Below are 23,290 nucleotides of genomic sequence, written 5' to 3' on the forward strand. Positions count from 1 at the left end.
AAGTCCAAGCCACAGAAATTCATTCTCCTCACCCAAAAGAAGCAATTAAAATAAAAAGCCCGGATTCTCTTGTAGAAGCTCAGCTCCATCACAGAGCCAGCCAGCCACAAAAGCCCTGCAACAGCCCGTGTAATGAACACCTCAGCCAGCCAGCAAGCACACTCCACTGAGGTGAGAGCAAGCAGCTCAGTAACCTCACCTGTCCCACAGCAGGCATTGCCAGTAAGAGGCAGTTGTGAAAAGCAGTGACTGTCTACATGGATTCTGCCCAGCAATTTATATAATTGTCTGACGAGCAGATGAAACGATTCTGCTTGGCTTCTCTGAGTCATGATGCCAATCCCTACCATCTTCCGGAGCTCACTTGGCTAGATTAATATATACAGATCCTATAATCAAACCTATGAGGGGAAAAAGGGCCTGTCCTCAGGATCAAGGAAGATCAAGGCTGTCCTATAAGGGTGGGGCAATCCTGAGAGTGCTTATTACAGGAAGTGTTGGCAATGATGCCTGAATATTAAGGTCATCTTACATTTTGTCTTACAAAGCTAACATGGAAACGATTTCTTATTGAAATGAGCCTTTCCTTCGTGCTCTCTAAGAGTAGGAAAAAGTAAGACTTCTAAGATGATAAATCTCAAATTTGAAACAGTCACATTTTTACTTACTCGCCACACCTGGGTTAGGTGCTGAAAGATTGAGAGGATCTATTTGATCTATTTTAAACATGTATAACCTCTCTCAAACAAAAATCTACACAAATGGCATGGAAATAAGGTCTTCAAAAGCTGGGTGCAGACCAACAAGGTTTTCCTGGAAGTTTAAAGAAATATATTTTTTCTTGTCAATTAACTAATCACCTTGCCCTGTATCTTCTGTGGCCACACATATATCTAGCTGTACATTTGAAATTCTCCCTCTGAAAAAAGGGTATGGTCCAAGTTAAACTGCTTTTTTTTCCCCTTAGGACTCTTATGACACACTGCAGCCCCTTAAAGCGTGGCATGCACATGAGGAGTAAGAACCCTTACAGGGGTAACAACACCCTGTGTAATTCCTGCCTAGCTACAGCCTCTTAAAGGACTGGCTTCCATAGGCCGAAGGGCAGGACCTGCAAAGGAAGGCTTAGCAACCAGCACCTGTGGTGCACAGCCAAGTTTCTGGGAAGAAAGTTCTGGACCATAAGTCTTAATACACTCCAAGAAAGGTGTTAGAGAAGCATTGCCAGAAACACCGAAAAGGGTGCTGCGGTGTTACTGACGGCTGGCAGGAAATGTTGAGGTGATGGCTTTAGCAAGGCCCAGTGCCTGCAGAGGCCCCGAAAAGGTGACTTGGTTACGGGATGGATTGTGGTGGTGGTGGTGGTGGTGGTGGTGGTGGATCTACGCTGGAACCAAGGCTGGTGATCCGGCCTCAGGCGAGCGGAGCGGGGCTGTCTGGACTCAAGGCAGCAGCCGTGCTCGCGGTGCCCTCAGCCCGAACCACCGCCTGCACAGGAGGGCTCGGGAGAGCTGCCGGAGCAGCGACCCCAGGGGCCGGGCAGGGGCTCCCGGCGGGGCGGGGCGGGGCGGGGCCGGGCCGGGCCGGGCCGGGCCGGGCCGGGCCGGGCCGGGCCGGGCCCGCAGCCCCGAGGCGGCGGCGCGCGCCCAGCCCCACACGCCGCTCCCGGTGGCGGCCGCCTCCGCGCACGCGCGCGGAGAGGGGGGAGCGCGCGCGCGACATCCGGGCACCCAACCCCTCCGCCGAGGGGGAACGGGGCCGCGCCGGCGCGCGCGCGCTCCCGGGCCTCGCCCCCCGGCGGCCCCGCCCCGCGCGCTCGCTGGCCCTGTCCCTGGCACGCGCGCGCGCGGCCGGCGGGGGCGCGGCCGGAGCGGGGCCGCGCCGGGAGCCCCGCGGGCGGCGAGGCCGGGCCGGGAGAGGCGGAGCGAAGCGACAAGAAGAGAAGAGAAGAGAAGCGGAGCGAGTACGGCGGCTGCCGGAGCCCGGCGGGGGGAAAGCGCGAGGCGCAGCGCAGACACCCGCGCCTGCTCGCCTGCCTGCGGAGCTACGGGGACGGGTGAGCCGCCGCTGCTGTCCGCGAGTGGCGGGGAGAGCCGGGCCCTGCGCCCGCCTGGGGCCGCGCCCGCTGCCCGGCAGCCGGGCGGTAAACAAATGGCGGCCCGGCGGGGGCCCGAGCGCCTGGGGGCGCCTCCCCGCCGTCACCCCTGACAGGTCGCCGTTGGAAGAGGCCGCGAGGGGCTCGGTGTGCGGCTCCGCCGGCACCGCCTTCTCCTCGCGCCCCCCGTGCCCCCCGGGGCCCGGAGTGCCGGGTGTGTGCCGGCCGGGCCGCGCCGGGCCGTGTAGGCTGCCCGCTGCCGCCGGGCCCATGGGTGGCGGCGGACCGAGCTGTGCCGTGGCCGCTTCCTCTGACCCCGCCGTGCTGCCAGCGCTGTCGGGGTGTCGCGATTGCACGTGGGAAGGGCGTAGGGCCGGGGTCTGCCTGGGGCTGTGAGATCGCAGTCGGAGAGTCGCCTTTCTGCGTGAAAGGAGGGAGAAGAGAGCAAATAGTCCAGAGGTATTGCTGAAATCCTTCTCTAATCCCCCGTGTGTGTGTGTTATTTCGAGTAGATGTGCTCAGACCGTGCAAGAGGTGGTGTTTTCTCTCTTCTCTCAGTCACTTTTTTAAATGGCAGTTTTTTGACGTGCGGTGGAGCCTTTGTTTCCCTCCTTTCGGAGGGTAACGAGGGTTGTGTGGTTGTACTCCTGTAACCCCACGGGTCGGCAATCAGAAGCATACAGGGAGATGACAGCAGCTTGTTGAACGGCTCGCGTCTTGGAACGGTTGTGTGGCCTCACTTCCAAAAGTTCTAGCGTCGCCGTTGTTCGCAGCAGGTCTTCCAAATTCTTAAGGGAAATAACCCGTGGGCTGGAGAGGTGGTTTTCTTTTGTTCTGTAAAGCTCTGCTCGGATTTGGCTGAGGAGCTTTTCATAATCCTTGTTTCCCTTTCCCTGATTGTGTTGTTAATAACGCCATAGAAGTGTTTGTTAGCATAGTAGTCTAAACCCAGTGCCCCTGAAGTAACAGCCTCACCTTGCTTGTGCTAGCACTTAAGGCAGGCTATCTCCTCTGCTTTCTCTAGAATTGGTGTGGAGTACTTGATGGTTAAGTCCTTCACCTGGAAACCTGCTGCCTTCTGCTTCACGTTGATGTGATACACCTTAACTGGTGCTGTGATTTGGGGGGTTAAGGTGCATGCATCCGGTTTGAGGAGGATGTCAGTTATCTATGGCCTTCTCCCCTGCACCCTTCTCCCAGAAGTACAGAACATATTAGAAGAACTTTGTTGGTAAGCAAGTCGAGTACCTGGAATACTGAAAAATGCACTGGCAGCTTTACTCTGTATTCATGTAAATGTCGATGTGGAATTTCTCCATAGTGGTCAAGTTTCATGGAGAGAAGAAATAGATTAGAGAGAGTGAATTGGGATTGTACTTCAAGGTGAGACTTTTTGTGGGGTCTCTTCTCTCTCTCATTTGCTTCCAAAGTTAGAAGGTGTTAGAGAACAGGAGAATCCCAGCAGAATGGGCAAAAGCTATGCAAAAGCAGTGTTTTTACTCTGCTGCCTGAATATTCTTTCTTTTGCAATAAATTCTGCATTTATGCAATTAACTTCTTAAATTCAGGTTATATATCCCTTGCCTCCTACTTCAAAGTTAGAAGTCAAATGGGCAAAATAAGTGCTGCATTTAACAAGCAATATCTGGTTGGAAAGCTTCTGAACAAGATTTCTGCTTGTTTTTGAACAGCCAGGTTTTTAGGTCGTAAGGAGTGTCTACAGCAGAGGGTGTAGTCTACAACTTTGTGAAGAAGAAAGCATATGGTTATTAGTCTTCAAATGAGTTCCTGTGGCTGCTGCAGATTTCAGCTGTGTAAGAAACCCCTGGTTTGCCTTCAGTCCAATTGAACTAAAAGGAGCAAAATTTCCCTCATATCGGTAGACCTATTTCTTTGGTGGGCTCTCTCTAAAAAGAGGCAAATGCTGTTTTCCTCTGGCAATGAGATCCAGTGGAATAAAGATGGGAGCAGGGAATCATGTACAGTCATCATTGTCCGAGTGACAATTTCCCTTCAGTTTCCTTATCTGCATAATGAGAATAAAGATAATGTATCTATTGGTGAGATGGTTAGATTGTATAAGGGGTGGTAAGTATTCTTGAACAGACCACAAAGAAATGAATATTTGCATTATTGATGGTTACAGAGAAATCTGTGTAAGCTGTCCTAAGTGTCAGGGCGCTGTCTAGTCTCAATATTGAATGAAGGAAAAAGACTGAAAAGTCTTGTAATATAAATTGGTCTGAAACAGGCCAAGAGAGTTAAAATGGCAGGGGAGCTCTAGATTCTGACTTACTTTGCGAGCTACTGTGTTTAATAGTTTTTAATGTGACACTTGGTGTCTTATTAAAATCTTTTAGTAATCTTTTAATGCTGTTGAAACTTCAGGACCCTGCAAACCCCTACAGTCAATACAGCATCCAGTTGAGTAGATTGTGCTGTTTCTTACCAAATGTCCAACATTGATCTCAGCTCTTAATGTGAGATCACAATGAAAAAATGATAGGTCTAAACTTAAGACTTGAGAATGAGAGGCATGGTGAGGTAAGTTTTTGAGTGATGTAGTTACAGCTGTTCATGTAAAACTTTCGGTAGTGATTCAGGCTGAGTGTGATACCTGGTTCAGACTGCTGTAGAGGTGTGGGAAGGTGGGTGGTGTTTAGTTGAAGTTCAGGCTTTTATTTGTCTATTTAGAAACATCTCTAGTACAAACTGTAGTTTTCCAAAAGTCCTGTTTGACAGAGAAATTTGTTGGTGTGATAGTATCATTGCAAATAGGATCTTTATAGGAGTGTGCTTTATTGGCAGAGCTTTAATGCTCTTACAATACCTTGTTTTGTCTGAGTCACTGTTGTCACCAGATAAGGAATGTGTTTGGATAGGATCATTCTGCTGGAGTCCTTGGGCAAAAGAAATAGCATCAAGCCTGCTGACATTTGGAAAAGGTGGTCTAAATGATATTAGAGTTAACAAATTGATGAATAATCGGATGTCTTAGAACCCTGTACGAACTTGTAGCAAAGATGTTCATGTTTTCCAGTTCTTCATTCATGTTAGAAACATATTGAAAGAGCTGGTATAACATGCTCACTGTGAGATATATTCCCAGCTTTCTGTTGTCACCTATTTGAGATAGGTGAGGTTTGGTTAAGACAATGGTTTTATTTAATTTTTATTTTTTTTTTTTACTGTTTTGTTGGTTTTAAAACCAAGCAGTTTGGAAGGGGGAAAAGCCTGACAGTTGCTGAAAAAAGTGTCTTTCATTTGATAAGAAATACCTGAAAATAGAATAAAGTTGTTAAAAGTATGTCTTATAATATTGAATATTTTTGTTTTACTTCAAATTTTTTGAAATATTTTGAGACAAACTCCCATAATTTCTACTACAGTGTAATCTGATAGCGTATCCTTGTGGGTATGTCTGTTAAATTTTTTTGTGTTCTGTCTGTTTTGCTACATATTAGTCAGGCCATTGTCTACTAACGAGGTGTATTTTAACAGAAAAAATACATGGCATTGCACTTCAGTGTAGGATGTTGCAGAGAAGTTGCTTTCATAGTCTATTTACTTTAAAGTTGTTTTCTCATTTTGCTGTGGGGCCTGGTTAAACTTGTGTAGTAAGACCTGAAACAGTATATTAATGAGATATTTGGCCTGATTTCTGTAAGTATGCAGAGGTCAGGAATTCTTCGGCAGCAACATGTATGAATTAAAATATTACGTAAGAAGGATTTATTTTTGGTTTCTTTTGGGTGGTTAAAACTACCTACTGTAATACAGAACGCATTATTTTTTCCAGTAGTTCTGTTTCTGGTTAATGAGAAATGGCTTATTTTCTTCCCTGCTTTTCTGAAGGATTTGTGAATTGGTATTGAGATAAGAATATAATTGTTCCTTTGGGCATATCACCTCGGTTTCACCTCTCTCAAGTTTTAGTTGTAATCTTTGGGAATAAAAGAATGGAAGAAGCATCTTTTTACAGTAAAAAGCTTTTTAATAGTAATCAACTGCTCAGTTGATTCCCATATATGAAGACTGAAGATGGACAAATTTTAACTAGACTTAAATGCAGTTTGTAAAAGAATCTAACTCTATTTTTTTATTTTAGTTCTCCAGCTGTTGCAATCTTACATATGAGTTTAGGTTTTTTTTTCCTGAAGTGGTCAGAGCAGTGAATTAAGTGCGGTAGCTCAGAGTAATAACTTTTAATAATCTCTTACAGCTTTAAATATAATTAGGTTACCATCCAGTGTGACTAATAGCTAGCAATAAGCTAAAATGACAGAACTTAGGTTGTACTTGAGAAGTCTATTAAAAACTTGTTTATATTCCCATAAAATCTACAAAAGATTTCAGTGTTTGTAGCCCAGACAGTGTAAACGCATGACCTTTTCAGTGTACTGTACATACATAAAGTAATGTCTACACCTGAAATGAAGCCTTACTTCTGATCTCATTTCTTGCAGAATCTGCAGCAATCGAGGAGTCACACTGTGTTCAAGTTCAGAAGTGCTTTACACATGAAATCTACTGGCTCTGTAGCTGATTCTGCTCTGTCACCATCTCAACAGGTAGAGTGCTTTTGTGCCTGAGCCATGCAGCAAGTGTAGCTGTTCCTCGTGCAATTGTCCTGTGTCCGTGTGTGGCCAAAGGCACATTGAGGTCTTTGGGTTTCTTCTCAGGGAAATCTGTCAAGGAAGCAAGAATGCATGGCAGATCTGTCACAAAAGTACTCTAAAGGAAAGCCTAGTAGTTTTGCTTTTGATTTTTAGCACTCTTTTAACTGAGTTTAACAAGGGTAGAAGAAAGTGTTCTATCATTTCATCAGAGCTTCTGTTCTAAAATGTAACAAAGCCAGATAGGTAGGGCATCAGTGGAGGGTCCCCTTCAGTCAAAGCAGTGTTTTGCTTTGGCTCTTTTCCCCTTGAATTCTATTTTTTTTTTTTTTTTTTTTTGGCTGCAATGATTTGGAAGGAAATAATTGCACTGCATTCTCTGTATGGTAGGAAGATGGTTTGCCACTAGGAAGAAAGGATATTTGGGGCAGGGGCAGACAGGGAAAAGTCTTTCATTATAAGGTTCCATAAAAAAGGTTGCAATTCCCTATAATTCTAGTGCTCATTATTTCTGCTGTAGTTAGAGATTTCTCTTTTTTTTGGTCTGGTTTGTTTGTGAGGCGCATAGGTAACTTTGATTTATGCTTAAAAAAGCAGCTAGTATATATTCATTTGATGCCGGACCACTGATAAAACTAGAATCTTTGCAGAAGTATGTGTCCCCCTGAGGTTTTTTTTTTTTTTTTTTCTAGCAGTAAAAAGCCATGTTTTAGTGTAACCTTTTTCTGTTTTAGGGTAACCTTTTTCTGTCTTTTTTGTGTACTATATAATAATAGCTGTAGACTATGATGGTAATGGTTGAAGTAGGATCCTGCTTACAAAGTAGTTTGGGCTTTAGTAATAGGAGCTCTTTTCATGTTTTCAGTGATTAACAATAAATTAATGTAAACTCATTCTAGTATGTTCAGTATGTGCAGTCACTACCAGCCAGGGAAGATGCTCTTGTCTTTGTTGTGGATGAATTTATGTTTGAGAATGCAATGAACACTCATCCATCCAACTGTTTTGAATATAGTTTTAGCTTCCCTGGTCTACCTTGTTGTAACAGAAATCAGGGCTGTCCTGATGAACTTAGGGGTAGGGGGTTGTAATTAGTATTGTGTAAGGCTGAGAATTTATGTTTGGCATCTGAAAGAGAAGCTCCTAACAGAAACTTTGGAAAAAGATGACTATACACAGCTGTCTCTTCTGATGCCTTGGACTAGCTAGCTTGAACAGAGGCTAGACAGAGTTAGAGAATAAAGTGAGCATTTATTAAAGGCCTTTAAGAGATACACCTTGGGCAGTGCAAGAGCCTCACGGAGGCTATACCCAAGATGGATGACACTCATGAGTTTTTTTGGCAGATACAAGTGTAGTTTATTTGCATATCAGGGGTTAATTGTCCAATTACAGCGTCAGGTAATGAAGTCACACTCCCCCAGTTTGCTCTCCCCCAATTTACTTTTGTTTATTCTTTTCGGGCCTGAGGCTGTGATGATCACCTTGGTATTCAGGCCTGGAAAGATTGTTTTGTCAGGCCAAACTGTGATGAGGACTTACTAACACTCTGTGTGGAGTTCAGAGTTACACACTAATGCAGTACAGGATCTGAAAAATATAAAAGCTAAAACTTAAGGCATCACTTCTGCAGTGTCCAAAACAAAAGGGAATTTTTTAGTATGGTTTGCATGTATTTGCTTGTGGGTGGATTTGGATGCTCCTGGGAGTTTAAACCTGTAGTACAGCTTGTGTGTCTCTAGTCTTCTGCTTCCTTGAAGCAGTAATTTAAGAACCTGTTGGTCTATTCAATTGAATTTGATAGAAGAGTCTTAAAGGTAGTTGAGCTTTATAGGTTTGATGAATGATAGGGGGCTGTGTAATGGAGGGCTCCAATAGCAGTAATGGTTGCTGTGATTTCCTGTCTTATTGGTCCCAAAGTATTCATATAGGAGTGAGTGAGCAAAAAGGCTTTGGGTTTGATAATACTAAATACAGTTTTTGTGGTATAGAAGAAGGAGGGAGCTCACACTTGGAGCTGAAGCATTGTGCGTGTCTGAAACCCTTATTATGCTATTTTAATGTTTGTGTTACAACAGCAACTGGAAATCACGTGGCTGTAGCAGCTGGAATGTTAATCCTTTTAATTATGACAGATTTTCAAAGCATGTTCTGGCTGATTTAGTCAGCTGACTGTATAGTATGTACAATAACATCAAGTGATGGCACAAATTCTGAGAGCAGTGGTCACCTCACTGGAACGGGATGTATTTTTAGGTTTCTCTGCTAGTAACAGTCGAGTGTATGTACTTCAGCACCCTGAACTGAAGGAACTGAAGCTGGTTGCTGACACTACACTATCAGAAAAGGACAGCTGTTCGTTCTTGCTGTAGTCATTGATCTGACAATGTGTTCTGACCGTATTGTGACAAGGAACACAGTGGGATATAAGCTCTGTCAATATTATTGGTGTTTTAACAACAGGTAGTTTTCTTTATGTCAGCAATGACATTCTTTGTTAGCCCTTTCAATTTTCTGTATTAGAGGAAATAAAAGGACTTGTTACCTCCAGCAAGGATTTTCTTTATCTCCCCTTTACCTGACAGGTTTTTTCTTTACAAAGCAGTATTTGGGAAGAGGGTGGTTCTTGTTCTCAGTACAGTACTAATGATATATTGGTCCTGGTTCTCTAATGGGAAATTATTCATATGTGAATGCCCTTAATCTATCAATGAAAGAGGTGCTAAGTTATGCAGTTTACAAAGCTTACAAAATAGAGTGAGTCATGGCCATTTGCTGATTAATCAGTGTGCTAATTCGTGAGGCCTTATCTATTTATTTTACCAGTTTGATAGGGTCATTTGTTTTTTTTCCTTTGGACTTAATTTGCAATTTAAGAATTGAATTATATCAGAAGCCTAAAGTAGTTCAAGCGGTCCAGAAACTCATGACTACCCAAAACAGCTGTTCAGTTTGAAGCTCAAGTATTAAAATTAAAAATTCATAAAAGGACATTTAATATATTTAAAGAGACTTTGTAGTAACTTATAAATAAAATGCAACATTCTGACTAAATTGAAGTTTTGCAGGAGGTACTGAAGAGTTAAGGCTTGTAAGCAGAATGCAGAAATTTAGTGAATGTTCTGCTGATGGTCTACTGATGTCTGAAGATATTTTAAATTGTATGTTTAGAAGAGGATTTGAATTGAGCCAAAGGATTTGAATTTTAAGATAAATGGCAATTAATATCAAGCTTCTTGGTGACGAGTAAAATTCTTATTTATAGAAACTGAGAGAATAAGTTACTTCAGCTATTTAATCGATTTTGTGCATAACTGTTTCTTGATAAAACCAATCTGAAGCATCTGTAATAGAACAAATTAGCATCTAGCTATTGATAGGACTTGGGATTTTATTGTCAGCTTTGGCTTTCACACACTGTCTGTTAGTGATATTTGATGTTTTCACCAGATTTTGTTTCCTTCTTGCTTTGAAAGGTCATTTGCTTATATGAAATAATTAAGTTTTGATGAATATTAGCTTATGAGTGAAAGGAGTTCAGGAGCCTGAGAAAAGCCAGTATCATTGTGCAACTCAAGTTTCACAATCTGACTTGTAAAGACCAAGATAGTGTGCTGGGGAGGAGGATGTTTTACTGTCTTAATAGAATGTTCTGTGTAAGCTCAGGCTATTTAAAGATACTATTTAATGATGGTTGACTAATTTAGGGTATGTCTCCAGAAATGGTGCAGGCAAACACGAGCTCACTTTGACTGCTGCATGTGGGCCTGAGCTGCTGCATGTGGGCCAGCTTTGGCCTAGAAGCAGTAGAAAAGTGCTGGCTTGGCAGTGTGTGCTGTTTTTCCAACATAATTCATGTATGTGCCCTTTCTGGGTTGAGTGAAGGTGGCTCATCCACCTTGCCCAAAATCTGTAACATTTTGGCCCAAATTGCTGTCATGAAACACACCTTGACATGATCTGATGGTGTTGATGTGAAATTCCCACGAAAGTGTCACAGTCAGTATGGACTGGGCTACAGGCAGCCATGAGGCTCTGGAAAGGATGTTGTGTCTGCGCCCACTCCATGCTGGGTTGTGCCCAGCATGGAGTCGTGCGGCAGCAGCACCCAGGGCAGCCCAGGCCTGCCCCTCACTGCTATGGAGGAACACTCCTCCTCCTGTGGGTGTCCTGTGAGTCTTGACAGCACTACCCCTGGGCTGCTGTCAGACTGTACCCAGCTTTTCCATCCTGTGGGAAAGGTCATTGGCAGCTCATGACATGAGTGCCCTCTTTGCACCTGGGGTGCTGTCAAGTGAATGGTGAAGCCGCTTGATAGGGTGAGAGCATCCATAAACCCCACAGTGAGGCAGAGGTCATCTCAGGTACCCTCATGGGCAGGTGAGACCTGTGCAGCTGAGCTCAGTCAGCAATACACTGTCCCAGCCTAAGAGTCGTTGGTACTCCTGCCCTGAACACACCCGTGTGCTGCTCTCCCAGTGGCTCACTGCTGGCCAGCTCGAAGTGAGCCGGCTGTTGATTTATGGGAGCAGGACTCTGTTTAGATAGATGAAGTAGGGGCTGGGCTCTCTAAAGGCCCTGGCATTATAAACTAGCAATTGTCTTTTTCAGTGCTATTTCCATTTTGTCTTATTCACTTTAAAATACACACATAACCTGAGAGCTTCCTTTTGATCTCTGTTCACCTGTTGACTTGAGAAGTAGTTTGGTTTCAGTATTGATGTAAATTTCTGAGATTTTCTCTGGTCTAACAACAGGCCACAGTATTTGGCAAGAATTACTCAGAGAGGGCTTTGCTGGAAGAACTAAAATGGTCTTCAGAGAAGTCAAATAATTTTTTAATTCTTTACTGAACATGTTTAATCTCTTTGTAGTAGATGCTGTCTGATTTAATTTGCGAGCCAAAAGCAGGTTGTGTGCCAGAGATGTTTGCAAAAACGTTGAACAAGTCAGTCACAAGTCAGTGACTGATACACTTGACAATTTATTTGAAACTTACTGTTACTCAGTATATAAATGCTAAGGTATGGTGGGGGAAATTCAGCTGTGTTTTGCCTGCTAAGTGTAGCACATATGCCTTTTTGTTAAAAGTGTTCAGGAGAGTAGGTGGCTAAAATATTTAAGTTATCCAAATTATGAAGCATGGGGGGTTGAGGACTGATTGCTACTTAAAGTTGGCATGAATTTCAAAGCATTATAAAAGAATACAAGTGAGTGAGGTGTCACATATATTTCTCTTTAGAAGCTTTAAATTATTTAAGGTGGAATGTCTAAAAGACACTTTTGTTTCCTTTTGCCTTCAGTTTCAAGGAAAGCAGTTTTCCTTTTATAGTTTAGAGTAATTTTAATTTAAGAAGGTTTAATGCATTAAACCTGAAGTGTTTAGTCTAAAGACAATGCGTGAGAGCACTTGTTAGCAGAATAAGGAACCATTTTTAGTAACCTCAAATTCTTTGAGCATTTTATTTCTCAAGAAAATTGCTAGATGGAGAGGAGCAAGGAAAAGATGGAATGAACAATGTATTTTTGAGATTTGGCTCTCTACAAGTCATTCACTGATACCTCTGAACTTTAATCCCTACTGATATCACTTCTGAGAGGAAGCTTGTAAGAGCATAGGGAAGAGCTTGGTATCTTGTGTGGGCCTGCACTCCAGCTGGAGAGCAGTTCCAGACTTTCTCAAAGTGAGATACAAAGACACAAAGTTTACTCTTCTTTTTTTTCTTTCTTTTTGTTTATTTTTCCACAACAAAGAATTGAACTTTTTGTTGGTGTCAATGTGTTGTTGTAGATTGCACCATCGAGGTGTAAGTATTTTGATTTTTATTGCTGTTTAGCGTTGTTGATATCCTTACACTTTGAATTGCTGGTATTGTGATTGGGGTGGCCATGGGATGCATTAAAAAATTACCTTTTGTGGGTTGAAGTGGACATATAGATAGGACCATGTCGACAACTAAAGTTTTATGTAAATGTTTGCAAAGAGATAAAAGGACTTATTTAATATATAGTGTAATTTTGTAGTATTATTTACTACCCTTGTACAACAACTACTGTAGAAAATTAAGGGAGGGGCTGTAGGCTTCAGATGAAGAAAAAGAGTGAAGAGCTGTTGTAAAGGACTGCAGTCTGTCAGAATCAGGGAGTGGGGAGAGAATGGGACATGACATGGAATTGAGATGCTCGCTGAAGGCTGCAGATTGCCTTAAACAGAACTGCAAGAAGAGGGTGTCAGCGGCTTAGGTGGTAGCAGGCAGCCTGGGGAACAGGTTGCCTCTGTTTAATTTAGAGAATTGGACATGAGGATGAATCTGGTTTCCTTTATTTTGTCACTGTACTCTGTGCAATTGTATCATTTATAATTGTTGTTGGCTATATAGTCCAAGGTCATGCTTTGTTTTTCATGGAATGATCGTTTTGCAATGAACAGGGAAAAGGGGCTATTCCACAGTGAAGATTATACAACATCTTTACTGAAGTTGCGTATATTAGACCTGGTAAATAAATGCATAGACTATGTTCTGGGCACTGATACAAATGTGTATTTTTAATTTTCCCCTTAACTTTTAAGCACCAGTTCTTTGAAATAAGATGTTACATACACATTTTCTTAAAATTCTACTGATCAAGCAGGCAAAACTGCAAATAGTAGCTAGTAAATATTAACAATGTTAAGTTAACATTATATGCTGTTGTCTCCTTTCTCTTTACTCAGAATTGGATTTACAGTCATGGAGGAACATCAGCAGCACTTACACTGTGTGAACTGTGTCAGCCGTCGCTGTATGGCCAGACCAGAGCCGGGCATTTCCTGTGATTTGATTGGCTGCCCCTTGGTTTGTGGAGCAGTTTTTCACTCATGTAAAGCTGAGGAACATCGCATGTTATGTCCACTTGAAAGAGTGCCTTGTTTGAATAGTGGCTTTGGATGTCCCTTCATAGTAGCCCGAAATAAAATTGCTGATCATCTAGAAGTTTGTCCTGCAAGTGTGGTGTGTTGTACCATGGAGTGGAATAGATGGCCAGTCAGTTATGCTGACCGAAAATCTTATGAAAACCTGAGTAAAGATGTTGATGAAGTGGAGCAGCTAGATATGGCTTTAGCTCTTCAAGACCAGCGCATGTTATTAGAATCACTTAAAGTAGCAACTATGATGTCAAAAGCAGGTGATCAAATACCAGAATCCAGAGAGCAAACCTCTGTCAAATCAAGTGCCCCCGATACAGTGCATACCAATGGTTTGATGCCTGTAGATGAAGAGTCCTATGGTGCACTTTATCAAGCTACTGTTGAAACAACGAGAAGTTTAGCTGCTGCTCTCGATATCCTGAACACTGCTACAAGGGACATTGGTATGTTAAATTCAAACCTGTGCGTTTCACCACATGAAATGAAAGAAGATCCCAAGATTAAAGAACAAGCTTCTAGTGGCATTATTCAGGATAAAAAGTCTGACTCTGAAAATCCAGATGAAGATAATGTAGGAGCAGTTGGGGGAATTAACTTTGATAGCCTGAGTCAAAATTCACAAATGGAGCAAAATGGTTCTTGTGATATTTGTTATGATGTAGTGCAAAACCATGACTTAAATCTAAACCTCAGTGACTCCTCACTTTTATGTAATGGCTTTCATGTAGAAAATGAATGTTCAAAGGTGTTGGACCACAGTGAAGATCATGGTGTATCTAACTCAAAACCGTCCAGTGTAGCAAATGGTGAATGTACTGCATCTCATGATGATGAAGCATTAGAGTCTTGCAGCTCCTGCCCTGTAACAGCGCAAGTTGAAGTAACACCAGCTGATCACTTAGTTAATGGCAGTGCTAATCATGTGCTACTTCCCCATAATGCTAATGAAGAAGAAATGTTAGAGAGACAAGGGGAGCAAGAAAGATTGAGAAATATAGATGCATTTTCACTTTTACGGCATCGATCGTACAGATTCCTTGTTAACCATTATTGGTCAACACCAAAAGAAGACAAAGCTGTTGATACGTCAGATTTGGAGATAACAGAAGATCCTATGGGTCTTCAGGGAATTGATCTAATCACTGCAGCTCTGTTGTTTTGCCTAGGAGATTCTCCCGGAGGTAGAGGGATATCAGAAAGTCGCGCTGTCGATGTGTATCACGTTGACTTTGGGACCCAGACGTTTTCTCTCCCATCTGCTATATTGGCCACAAATACAATGGTGGGGGAAATAGCTTCAGCTTCTGCATGTGATCATGCCAACCCACAGCTCTCAAATCCAAGTCCGTTCCAGACCCTTGGATTGGATTTGGTATTGGAATATGTGGCTAGATACCAAACAAAACAGCGTTCAATGTTTACATTTGTTTGTGGACAGTTGTTTAGAAGGAATGAATTTTCGTCGCATTTTAAGAATGTGCATGGAGACATTCATGCTGGCCTTAATGGCTGGATGGAGCAGAGGTGCCCTTTGGCATATTATGGGTGCACATATTCTCAACGAAGGTTTTGCCCTTCAACACAAGGGGCAAAAATTATTCATGACCGCCACTTACGGTCATTTGGAGTTCAGCCTTGTATATCCACAGTATTAGTAGAACCAGCAAAAAGCTGCTTAATTGGACTACACAATGACCATCTGAGTAGTCTACCTTTTGAGGTGCTGCAGCACATTGCTAGTTTTCTAGATGGCTTTAGTTTATGTCAGCTTTCAAGAGTGTCACGTTTAATGAGAGATGTGTGTGGAAGCTTGCTTCAAGCACGTGGAATGGTGATACTGCTTTGGGAGAAGAGAAAGTGCCCAGAAGGAAGTTCTTGGCAGGTAAAAGAAAAGGTAAGTTATTACGTTTTTTTATTTTGAAGGTGAAAAGGAAAGTATTATATTGGTCCTGTTTCTGGTTTTTCTCTTAATATTATGTCTGTTACTACTGGATTTTGGTATAATAACCTTTCAAGAAAGAGATTGTTGTATAGAAAAAGTGAAAATTGCTGCGGGTTGTCTCAGTCTTCTCCACACTTGGAGAAATAGAAGTAGAGTCTGTATAGTTTTTGCTGGATGTAAATAAATTAGCTTCTGTTTTTTCCAATATTTTAAAATGTTAAAAGATTACTTCATGATTTGCTTGAAGATCAATATTTCATAGAAGTGGGAAATCTGCCTACAAAGTTTGCTTTGCTTGCCTGTGTAGTGTTTACAGCAATTTTTATTTTCAAGCCTGTTGAGATCATATCTAATTGCCTTGGTACTGAATGCCTTAAATATTGCAATAATTTAAAACCTTTGAATGACCTTTGTGTAATGCAGTTTTTACCATTCTCCCCACCGCAAACTGCAGAGTATTTGCAGCACTCATTTGGAGTTGCACACGTTGATAAGAAACGAACTATTGTGGCTGGTCTTAAAATACCTTGTAATTTAACTTCCGATTGTATCTATTTTATGGACACAAAAAATATTGCCTTTGTTTCTTCCCAGTGTTCAGAGTTGTCTTAGAGTCTGAATCAGCCTGGAACAAACAATACTAAGCTCTGAATAGTCTATTTTTGTCATGTTGATTTTTAGTATGAGTTACTGACATTACCTGAGTAAGTAAAAGTTCTGTGGCACAAGCATGTGATTTCCTGCTCTGAGTTTAGGTATCTTGAAACACTGTGAGCCTAAGTGCAGTTTATTTCCTAGGTTTGGCGCTTCAGTACAGCCTTTTGTACTGTGAATGAGTGGAAGTTTGCTGACATTGTGAGCATGGCTGACCACTTGAAGAAGTGTAGCTACAACGCTGTGGAGAGAAGAGAGGAGGCTGTGCCGCTGCCATGCATGTGTGTGACGCGAGAGCTCACCAAGGAGGGACGCTCACTGCGCTCTGTTTTGAAGCCAGTACTTTAAGTACTGCAGCCACTCCAATTGCACATACACTCAAGCACCTGATATAACCTCGGTAATATTATTACGAGACACTTTATTAATGTACTAAAGATACTTTCTAGCTAAATCTACTCTGTCACTGTGTATATAAGGTTTGAAGTGACATTTATTTTTTATAATACTGTTTAGCTGGAAAGTAATGAAAGTTGCCTTAACGTTTGAAAAATTCGGAACTTGCTGGACAGGGTAGTTTTATCTAACTTATGTAATTTAAGAACAAAATCCTAAGGTGTGTTTTCTGATTCACTGGTGCCCATGTAGCTGTTGACTGATGACATTTCAAAAATGGCCTCTAAATGGTATCCACATTTGGATAGGAAACACTGAATTGTAGTAATTGTAGCGAGAGAAAAGTTCTGTCCAAATCCTGTACCTTCTGTGTCTGGTCTTTTTTTTTTTTTTTTTTTAAAAGCAAATTATAATCCAAATATTTGAAAGATAAGGAAGAATTCAGAACTTTATAATAGATGTCTCAAACACAGCTTTTAAGCACATCTTTCCTCTTTAAATCGGTGTTCTACTGCTCTTCCTAGTTAACAGGTGATCTAGGATCAGCTTTTTTTTAAAAGAAAGGTTTTTTAGGAATGATATAAGTGAACTCAGATTTACAGCAGCTTAATTTTTAGTACAACTTTGTTTTGACATGTCAACAATTGCTATTTTTTCTTCTGAACTCTTAACAAGTTGTTTTACTTCTGGGAGCAAAACTTTTAGAGCTAAAACCATGGAATACTAGTTTTTACTCTCACACCTACAATGATATTAATGTCAAATGTTCAGAAAATTTTTCCTTGTCCTGCAGTTGGCTGAGGGTTAAATTGCTTGAGCAGTCAGAAATTCAAAGTATGTGATGAACAGTTATGAATTTATCGTGCAGCTAATGAAAGGGCTTTACTTGTTCTGTGGTGTTGTGACATGTATTGTCTCCTTTTCTATTAATTTGTCTATAAAAATGCTGCTTTTATAAGGAGCATTTTAAATTACTGGTATGTATAGCAAATGTATCATCTTCATAAGATGAGACATGATTTGTTAATTGTATAAGGCATATCAGAAATGTTATGTTAATCCACATTTGTTAAACCAATAACTCCAATTTGCTTCCAGTCTTCCATAAGCAAAGATCTTACAAAGTGTTTGTGAACAGAGAATAGCATGCTATGAAAAATGGCCTGGTATAGCAAAACTTTAATAACTTGAACTGACTTTCCAACTTGTTTGTATTACGATGTCTCTAGCCTGTTGCACTTAGCAACTGTGCCACAAAACTAAAACAGAAACAGACCAGAGCTTGGAACAATGAAATACAGTGTGTATTTCCATTATAGGAAAAAAAAAAAGAGATTAGTAAGGAGGAGATGTTTACAAAAATGGCTAAATTTATTACTTGTAATTTCTGTACCGGACACTTGTTTATGGCTATTCTGGCTGCAGTTCACAGCTTTGGTATCTGTGCATTTCCCATTCTGGATTCAGTCCGGCTAAACATTCACTGCCTTTTTTTTCTATTCAGAGTGCTACAGGTGCCCAGGAAAAAAATCCAAAAAACAGTGCCATGAGTTGAAATTATAAGAACTCAAATAGAAGCTTTGCCTGGATCTTCAAACTGCATGTTCTCATTCCACAACTTCTCTTCTTTGTTGTGTAAAGAGAAGAAAGGAGTAAACCCTCTACAGAAGTTAGCAACCTTTGCAGTAATTCTAGCTGTTACCACAGTTATCTAGAAAGGAGAATCTAGAATCAAATACAGATCTGACAATACTAGCTGGGTTTTAGGTGGGAATCTTACACCCCCAGCCTGGTTCTTTGAATACATTGAAATGCTCATTACCCACAAATTCTTCAGTACAAGGCAGGAGACGATTTTCATCAGTTGTTGTCTTTCAGCTCTAATGGCTCCTTGCTGCTGCTTTCCAGTGTTTAAAAGTAGTTGTGTGACTGGAAGGATCTTGAAAGTTGAGGAGATAATGCTCGCATTTTTGTCTAAATCTACTTCAAAACATCTATCTTGGGTTACTGGTATTTTTTAGTGAGCAATGTGGTGGTTTTGGTACTCTGCATTCTTTGTAACTCCCCAGAACCCTGAAAAGTACAGTAGGCAGGCACGTGTCTTGGTGCTTATGGAAAAGAGGCTGTTCAGTTAGAGGAACTGGTGTTAGAACCTCACTTGTAGCACAGTGCAGAACTGCATTTAAAGTATCATCAGTTGTTGATCTATTAAAATGAACTTTTAAAGTACTCTTTTTAAGAAATAACACTATTTCTCAATACATGCACTTTTATTTTCAAATGTAGATACAGGCTTTTTTGTTAAATTAGTTTATTTTTTATGAGAATCCAGAGCTATTAAAATATCAATGTTGTAAACAACATATCTGCCTTGTAAACTGCTCCAAATGCAGAAATACAGTATACTTAGGATAAAACTTTTTTTTTTACACTGCTATGCAGTTTGTAAAACATCTATGGTGTATAGTCAGTCTATCAAAATGTGACCTGTTCACATTTGCCCTTGAATTTTAAAAATGTCATATCCCTTTCCTGGTACATGTTCCGTACAGCATATATAGACAGCTGTTCCAGTCTTTCTTTTACTTGATACCACATTGCTACTTTAAGATGTTATGTTTTCAATCATTATGCAATTTTTTTTTTCAATGTCTGTTGAAATCTTAATAAAACTTTTGGAGTTTCTCTTTTAGTATTATTGATTGTATTTTCTTTAAAGCTTATCCCCAGCCTTTGGGTGTTCAAGCATGGTGCTCAGTGTCTGCCTATAGGATTCCAGTAAGTAGTCCAAGAGTAAAATCACATATGGGAAACTATTTACAAACATTCAAACATTACATAATTTGGAAATTATTCATATTTATACACATTTCAGTATGAAGATTGGTCATTCATTTTCAGATTATCTACCCATTTCTGTTGCTTTGGTCTATTATGCAGCATGGATTCCCTTCCACAATTAAAGATTTGAGTACATAACATTGAGACACATTGTAGCTTGTAGGTTTGTTCTGATTTTTCTGAATAATAAATTGAAAAGATTGTCTGATCAATATGATATGCTGCTTGTTTGCAAAGAACATTTTCAGTATGGTGTTTTGTGAGTAAAGCTTCTTCTAGGAAGTTGTAGGTTAGAATAGTACAGAAACAAAATTTGGGGTGTTTAGATAATGGTTGTATTTTGGACTGCTTATGGAATGGCAAAATAAAACATCATTAAAATAGAAGAGTGCTCAGAAATTGATGTTTTGCCCTGACATTTGCTAATACTGGCATACTAATAGTCTTTACAAATAAAAATGGTACCCATGCTGCACTAAGTTCAATCCTAAAAACTTGTTCCTATTTCACTTTTTAGACAGACCACATTTTGGTTTTCTCTGTCCATAACTGGATTAGATATTCTCCTGTGTAAGGAAATATTTTTCTTTAACTTTCTTGATGCTTAAAGTATTGAAGGGGGTTTGCCTGTATGTTTTAGGTTGCTTTTCTGAGATTACTACTGCTAAACTTCTTCTGTGCTGCATGCAGTTTTCTAAAATGAGATTTAAGTTCAGTGGACAGTTCAATGCCTGTTGTAATATCAGATTTAAATTCCTTTCTTCAGAATGTCGGTTCAGACATCTTTAATCATCTTCAGATGAGCAGAACCTAGCAGTTGTTTACAGCACTGAAAAAAAGTAGTAATCAGATAGTATTAATAAAAAGATATGGCATGTAAAACAGAGCTTGAAGAATGGGAGTCTCATACTGTGACTTTTTGGCATGTGGTGAATATTTAAGCAATAATCCAAACTAGAGAGGGAAACTGAATGAAACGCTAGAATAACTCTGGCATCAAGTCCCAGCATATACAGACTTTTCTGGGAGACAGTGTGAGAATATGGGAGTTTGACTTGTACATGCTGCAGCTGTGTTTCAGTGGCCATTTATCAGTTTTTCCATAATAGCAGGAGTTATTCTGCTGCTACTTGTGCTTTAATGGGCTTTAGTTGTAAACTCTCTCCAAGCACTGCTTGCATTCCTGAATCAACTATTAGTTAAGTTGAATGCAGTCCTCACTACTGAATGCAAGGTATGTATTCGATGTGGATTCTACATGCTGGTGGTATCAGTATTTGGTAAGAATAATAGAAAAGTAAGGTCCTTCAGAGACAGAGGATCCATCTGCTTGGTTTTTATTGATATTTGCCAGAAAAAGCTACCAAAAATGTGTTAGGGAATGCAAGGAGTAAGACTGATAGCATTCAGTGTAGCTTTCTAATAACTGGTAGTCAAGAAAACATTATTAATCATCATTAGATGCAGTATGATGGCAAAAATCTACACCTCTGCCATTTTGACAGACTAAATTCTGTGATACATGCAGCAGTAGATATACAGCCTCCTTACAGCTTCAAGTAGTAGGAAAAAAACATATACAGAGTTTAACTGCAAGATATAGGAAAGCTAGAATTTCATTAGAGCTAGATTAGTGGATCAGGAAAATGTGATTTTTGCCTTGAGGATATTTCAGTGTTCTGGTTCTTCGTTTCGTCCTAAACTGGGCTGACATTGAGATATTTAACTAAATCATAAAATGAACGCGCTGCAGGAAAACAGTAGTAGGAAAAGATGAAATGACCTCACAAAATTGTTTCAGTTTCATAATATCATAATGTCATATTGAACTGAGAATTGTACAAGATGTTAAAGAAAGGAACAGAAAAAATAGATTGATATACGCTTTTCATTTAACATTTGACTTTTTTTTCAGCCTCGTCTATGTTTTCCAAGTATGTAACAGCAGAGCTGCCTTCAAGTTTATTGTGATTTAAATGGAGGCAATTGTGCTAGTAAAATGAAAGTTGGGTTGGAATTAGTATTCATAGCACAGGGGTAGGCTGCAGGCCAAAACTAATCTGATTATGTGACTGGTTAACAAATGAACAATCAACGACCTGGTATGAACCTACATTGGACTTTGTTCAGAAGTGTTAATGTTTGATTGTTATGTGTTGTGTAATCTTTTGAATATTGTTTTCTCTTTAGTATTTTAATTATATAGTTGTGTTCCACCTGTGATTCCAGAGGCCTTTGCAGCAAACAGGAAATAGTGTGCTGCTTAAAGAGATTTGAACCTTGGTTAAGGTAAAGTATTAGTGCTATGAACTGTGACAGCTGTTTATGAGCATCAGCTGTCCGGAGTTTCATGTCATTGTGTATTTGAAGAGGAAGGGATGACTGGATGTTGTGTTGTTTAAGCAAGGTGGCTTTACTTGCAAGCAAGATGTTTAGAAGGTACAGCACTGCACGTGTGTTTTTCAATATACAGATGGGTAGGATATTCTTGAATTAACAATGCAGTAAAACTACTGAGTAGATGAGATTGCATACAAAAAAAATTGCTTCCATATTTTGTGATAAAACAGACTGTCCAAGTGACCTGCATCTTTTTCATCAGTTAAATGGTGTTGTAATCATATTTTTCAGCAGATGGTCTTTTGGATTTACACAGAAGTCTTTAATATAAAGGTTAGAACCAAACCAACCAAGAAAAAGACCCCACACCAAAAAGAAACCTACTCCAACAATTGCAAAAATCCTCAGTGATGTATTTTTTTAAATGTATAAACAATGTTGATTAATGGTTGTTAGGAGAACCTGGGAAGTAAACAGAAAACTCAGTTTCCATATTTTGTTCAAATTAAATCTGCATGTAGATAAGCAAGTGCATCTTATTAATGAAAACCAAAGCCAAAACTAAACACATTTACAAAAGCTGTATGATTGGCAATGCGACTTTTCTACTGTCATTTTGATATTCAGGTAAAACTTTAATGATCTCAGATTTGCTAATTTTACCATCCAGAGGGAAGAAGCTCTGTGAGAAGAAACTGGACATTTAAGAAACTGTGAAAAACACTTACAGCAACTGTGTAACTGTGAGAGAAGAGTGACAAAAACGTGAGCGAAACAGCCCTGCAGACACAAAGGGTTAGGGGCAAGAGGTCCCTGATGTGGGAACAGAGATTCCCCTGCAACCTGTGGAAAGAGCATGGTAACTCAGGTCATTACCCTAGCAGCTCATGGAGGACTGCAGAGGAACAGGTATCAGCTCTGCAGCCAGTGAAGGACCCCATGTGGGTGCAGGTGGATCTACCTTAAAGGGAAGCTGTGGGCTGTGGAAAGCTCCCACAGGAGCAGGCTTCTGGCAGGAGATTCCACCCATGGAAGGGAGTATATGCAGGAGAAGGTTTTGTGGCCTACTACATTAACTAGTCCCAGAATAACACACAGAAACCTGTGTGAATTAGTTACTTTGTGCAGAGGTGTGGTAAGTAAGGTTGGCCAGAACATCCATAGATGAAATGAAATGTAAGTAAGGAATTATTAAAATAGGTGGAGAATATGGAATCATTTATGTTTTTGACAGTTAATGTAAATCGTAACTGCTCTTTAATTTTGCTCTGACCACATTTATGCTCTCAGCAAAAGTGGTTTAAAATCCACTTCTCTAAAGGTAGGGCACAGCCTGCCTTTGGAACATTCTGTGTGAACTTTAAGCCACTCTTGGTTGATAGCATTTGAACAACTTACTGTTAACTATGGTACTTAGTGAGAACAACACATGGAGTAAATGAATATTCCCTGGCAGCTGTGGTCACCTAGCAGAGCTTGGGGAAAAGTTAACAAGT

General features: G+C 40.6%; 1 protein-coding gene across 3 annotated transcripts; it reads left to right on the forward strand.

Annotated features, from left to right (window-relative positions):
• Positions 1–1,865: 1,865 nt before the first annotated feature.
• FBXO30 (F-box protein 30) lies at positions 1,866–19,298 on the forward strand. 3 transcript variants are annotated; one of them, XM_059841742.1, is made up of 5 exons: positions 1,866–2,056; positions 3,120–3,326; positions 6,562–6,666; positions 13,427–15,515; positions 16,362–19,298. In XM_059841742.1, the coding sequence occupies exons 4-5, from the start codon at positions 13,443–13,445 to the stop codon at positions 16,563–16,565; spliced, it is 2,277 nt and encodes a 758-aa protein (XP_059697725.1). In that variant the 5' UTR covers positions 1,866–2,056; positions 3,120–3,326; positions 6,562–6,666; positions 13,427–13,442; the 3' UTR covers positions 16,566–19,298. The 3 variants fall into 3 exon arrangements, with proteins under 3 accessions (XP_059697725.1, XP_059697723.1, XP_059697724.1); XM_059841740.1 differs by lacking the exon at positions 3,120–3,326; XM_059841741.1 differs by lacking the exons at positions 3,120–3,326; positions 6,562–6,666 and having other exon boundaries at positions 1,867–2,056.
• The last annotated feature ends 3,992 nt before the right edge of the window (positions 19,299–23,290 follow it).

This window comes from Haemorhous mexicanus, chromosome 3 (genome assembly GCF_027477595.1).
Source record: "Haemorhous mexicanus isolate bHaeMex1 chromosome 3, bHaeMex1.pri, whole genome shotgun sequence".
NCBI classification, from domain to species: Eukaryota; Metazoa; Chordata; class Aves; order Passeriformes; family Fringillidae; genus Haemorhous; species Haemorhous mexicanus.

Excerpts from the sequence above, each read along its gene's own strand:
- FBXO30 (XM_059841742.1), top strand. The coding sequence starts at position 13,443 with ATGGAGGAACATCAGCAGCACTTACACTGTGTGAACTGTGTCAGCCGT. Across the intron at positions 15,516-16,361 it reads CTTGGCAGGTAAAAGAAAAG|GTTTGGCGCTTCAGTACAGC; the intron begins GTAAGTTATTAC and ends TTTATTTCCTAG.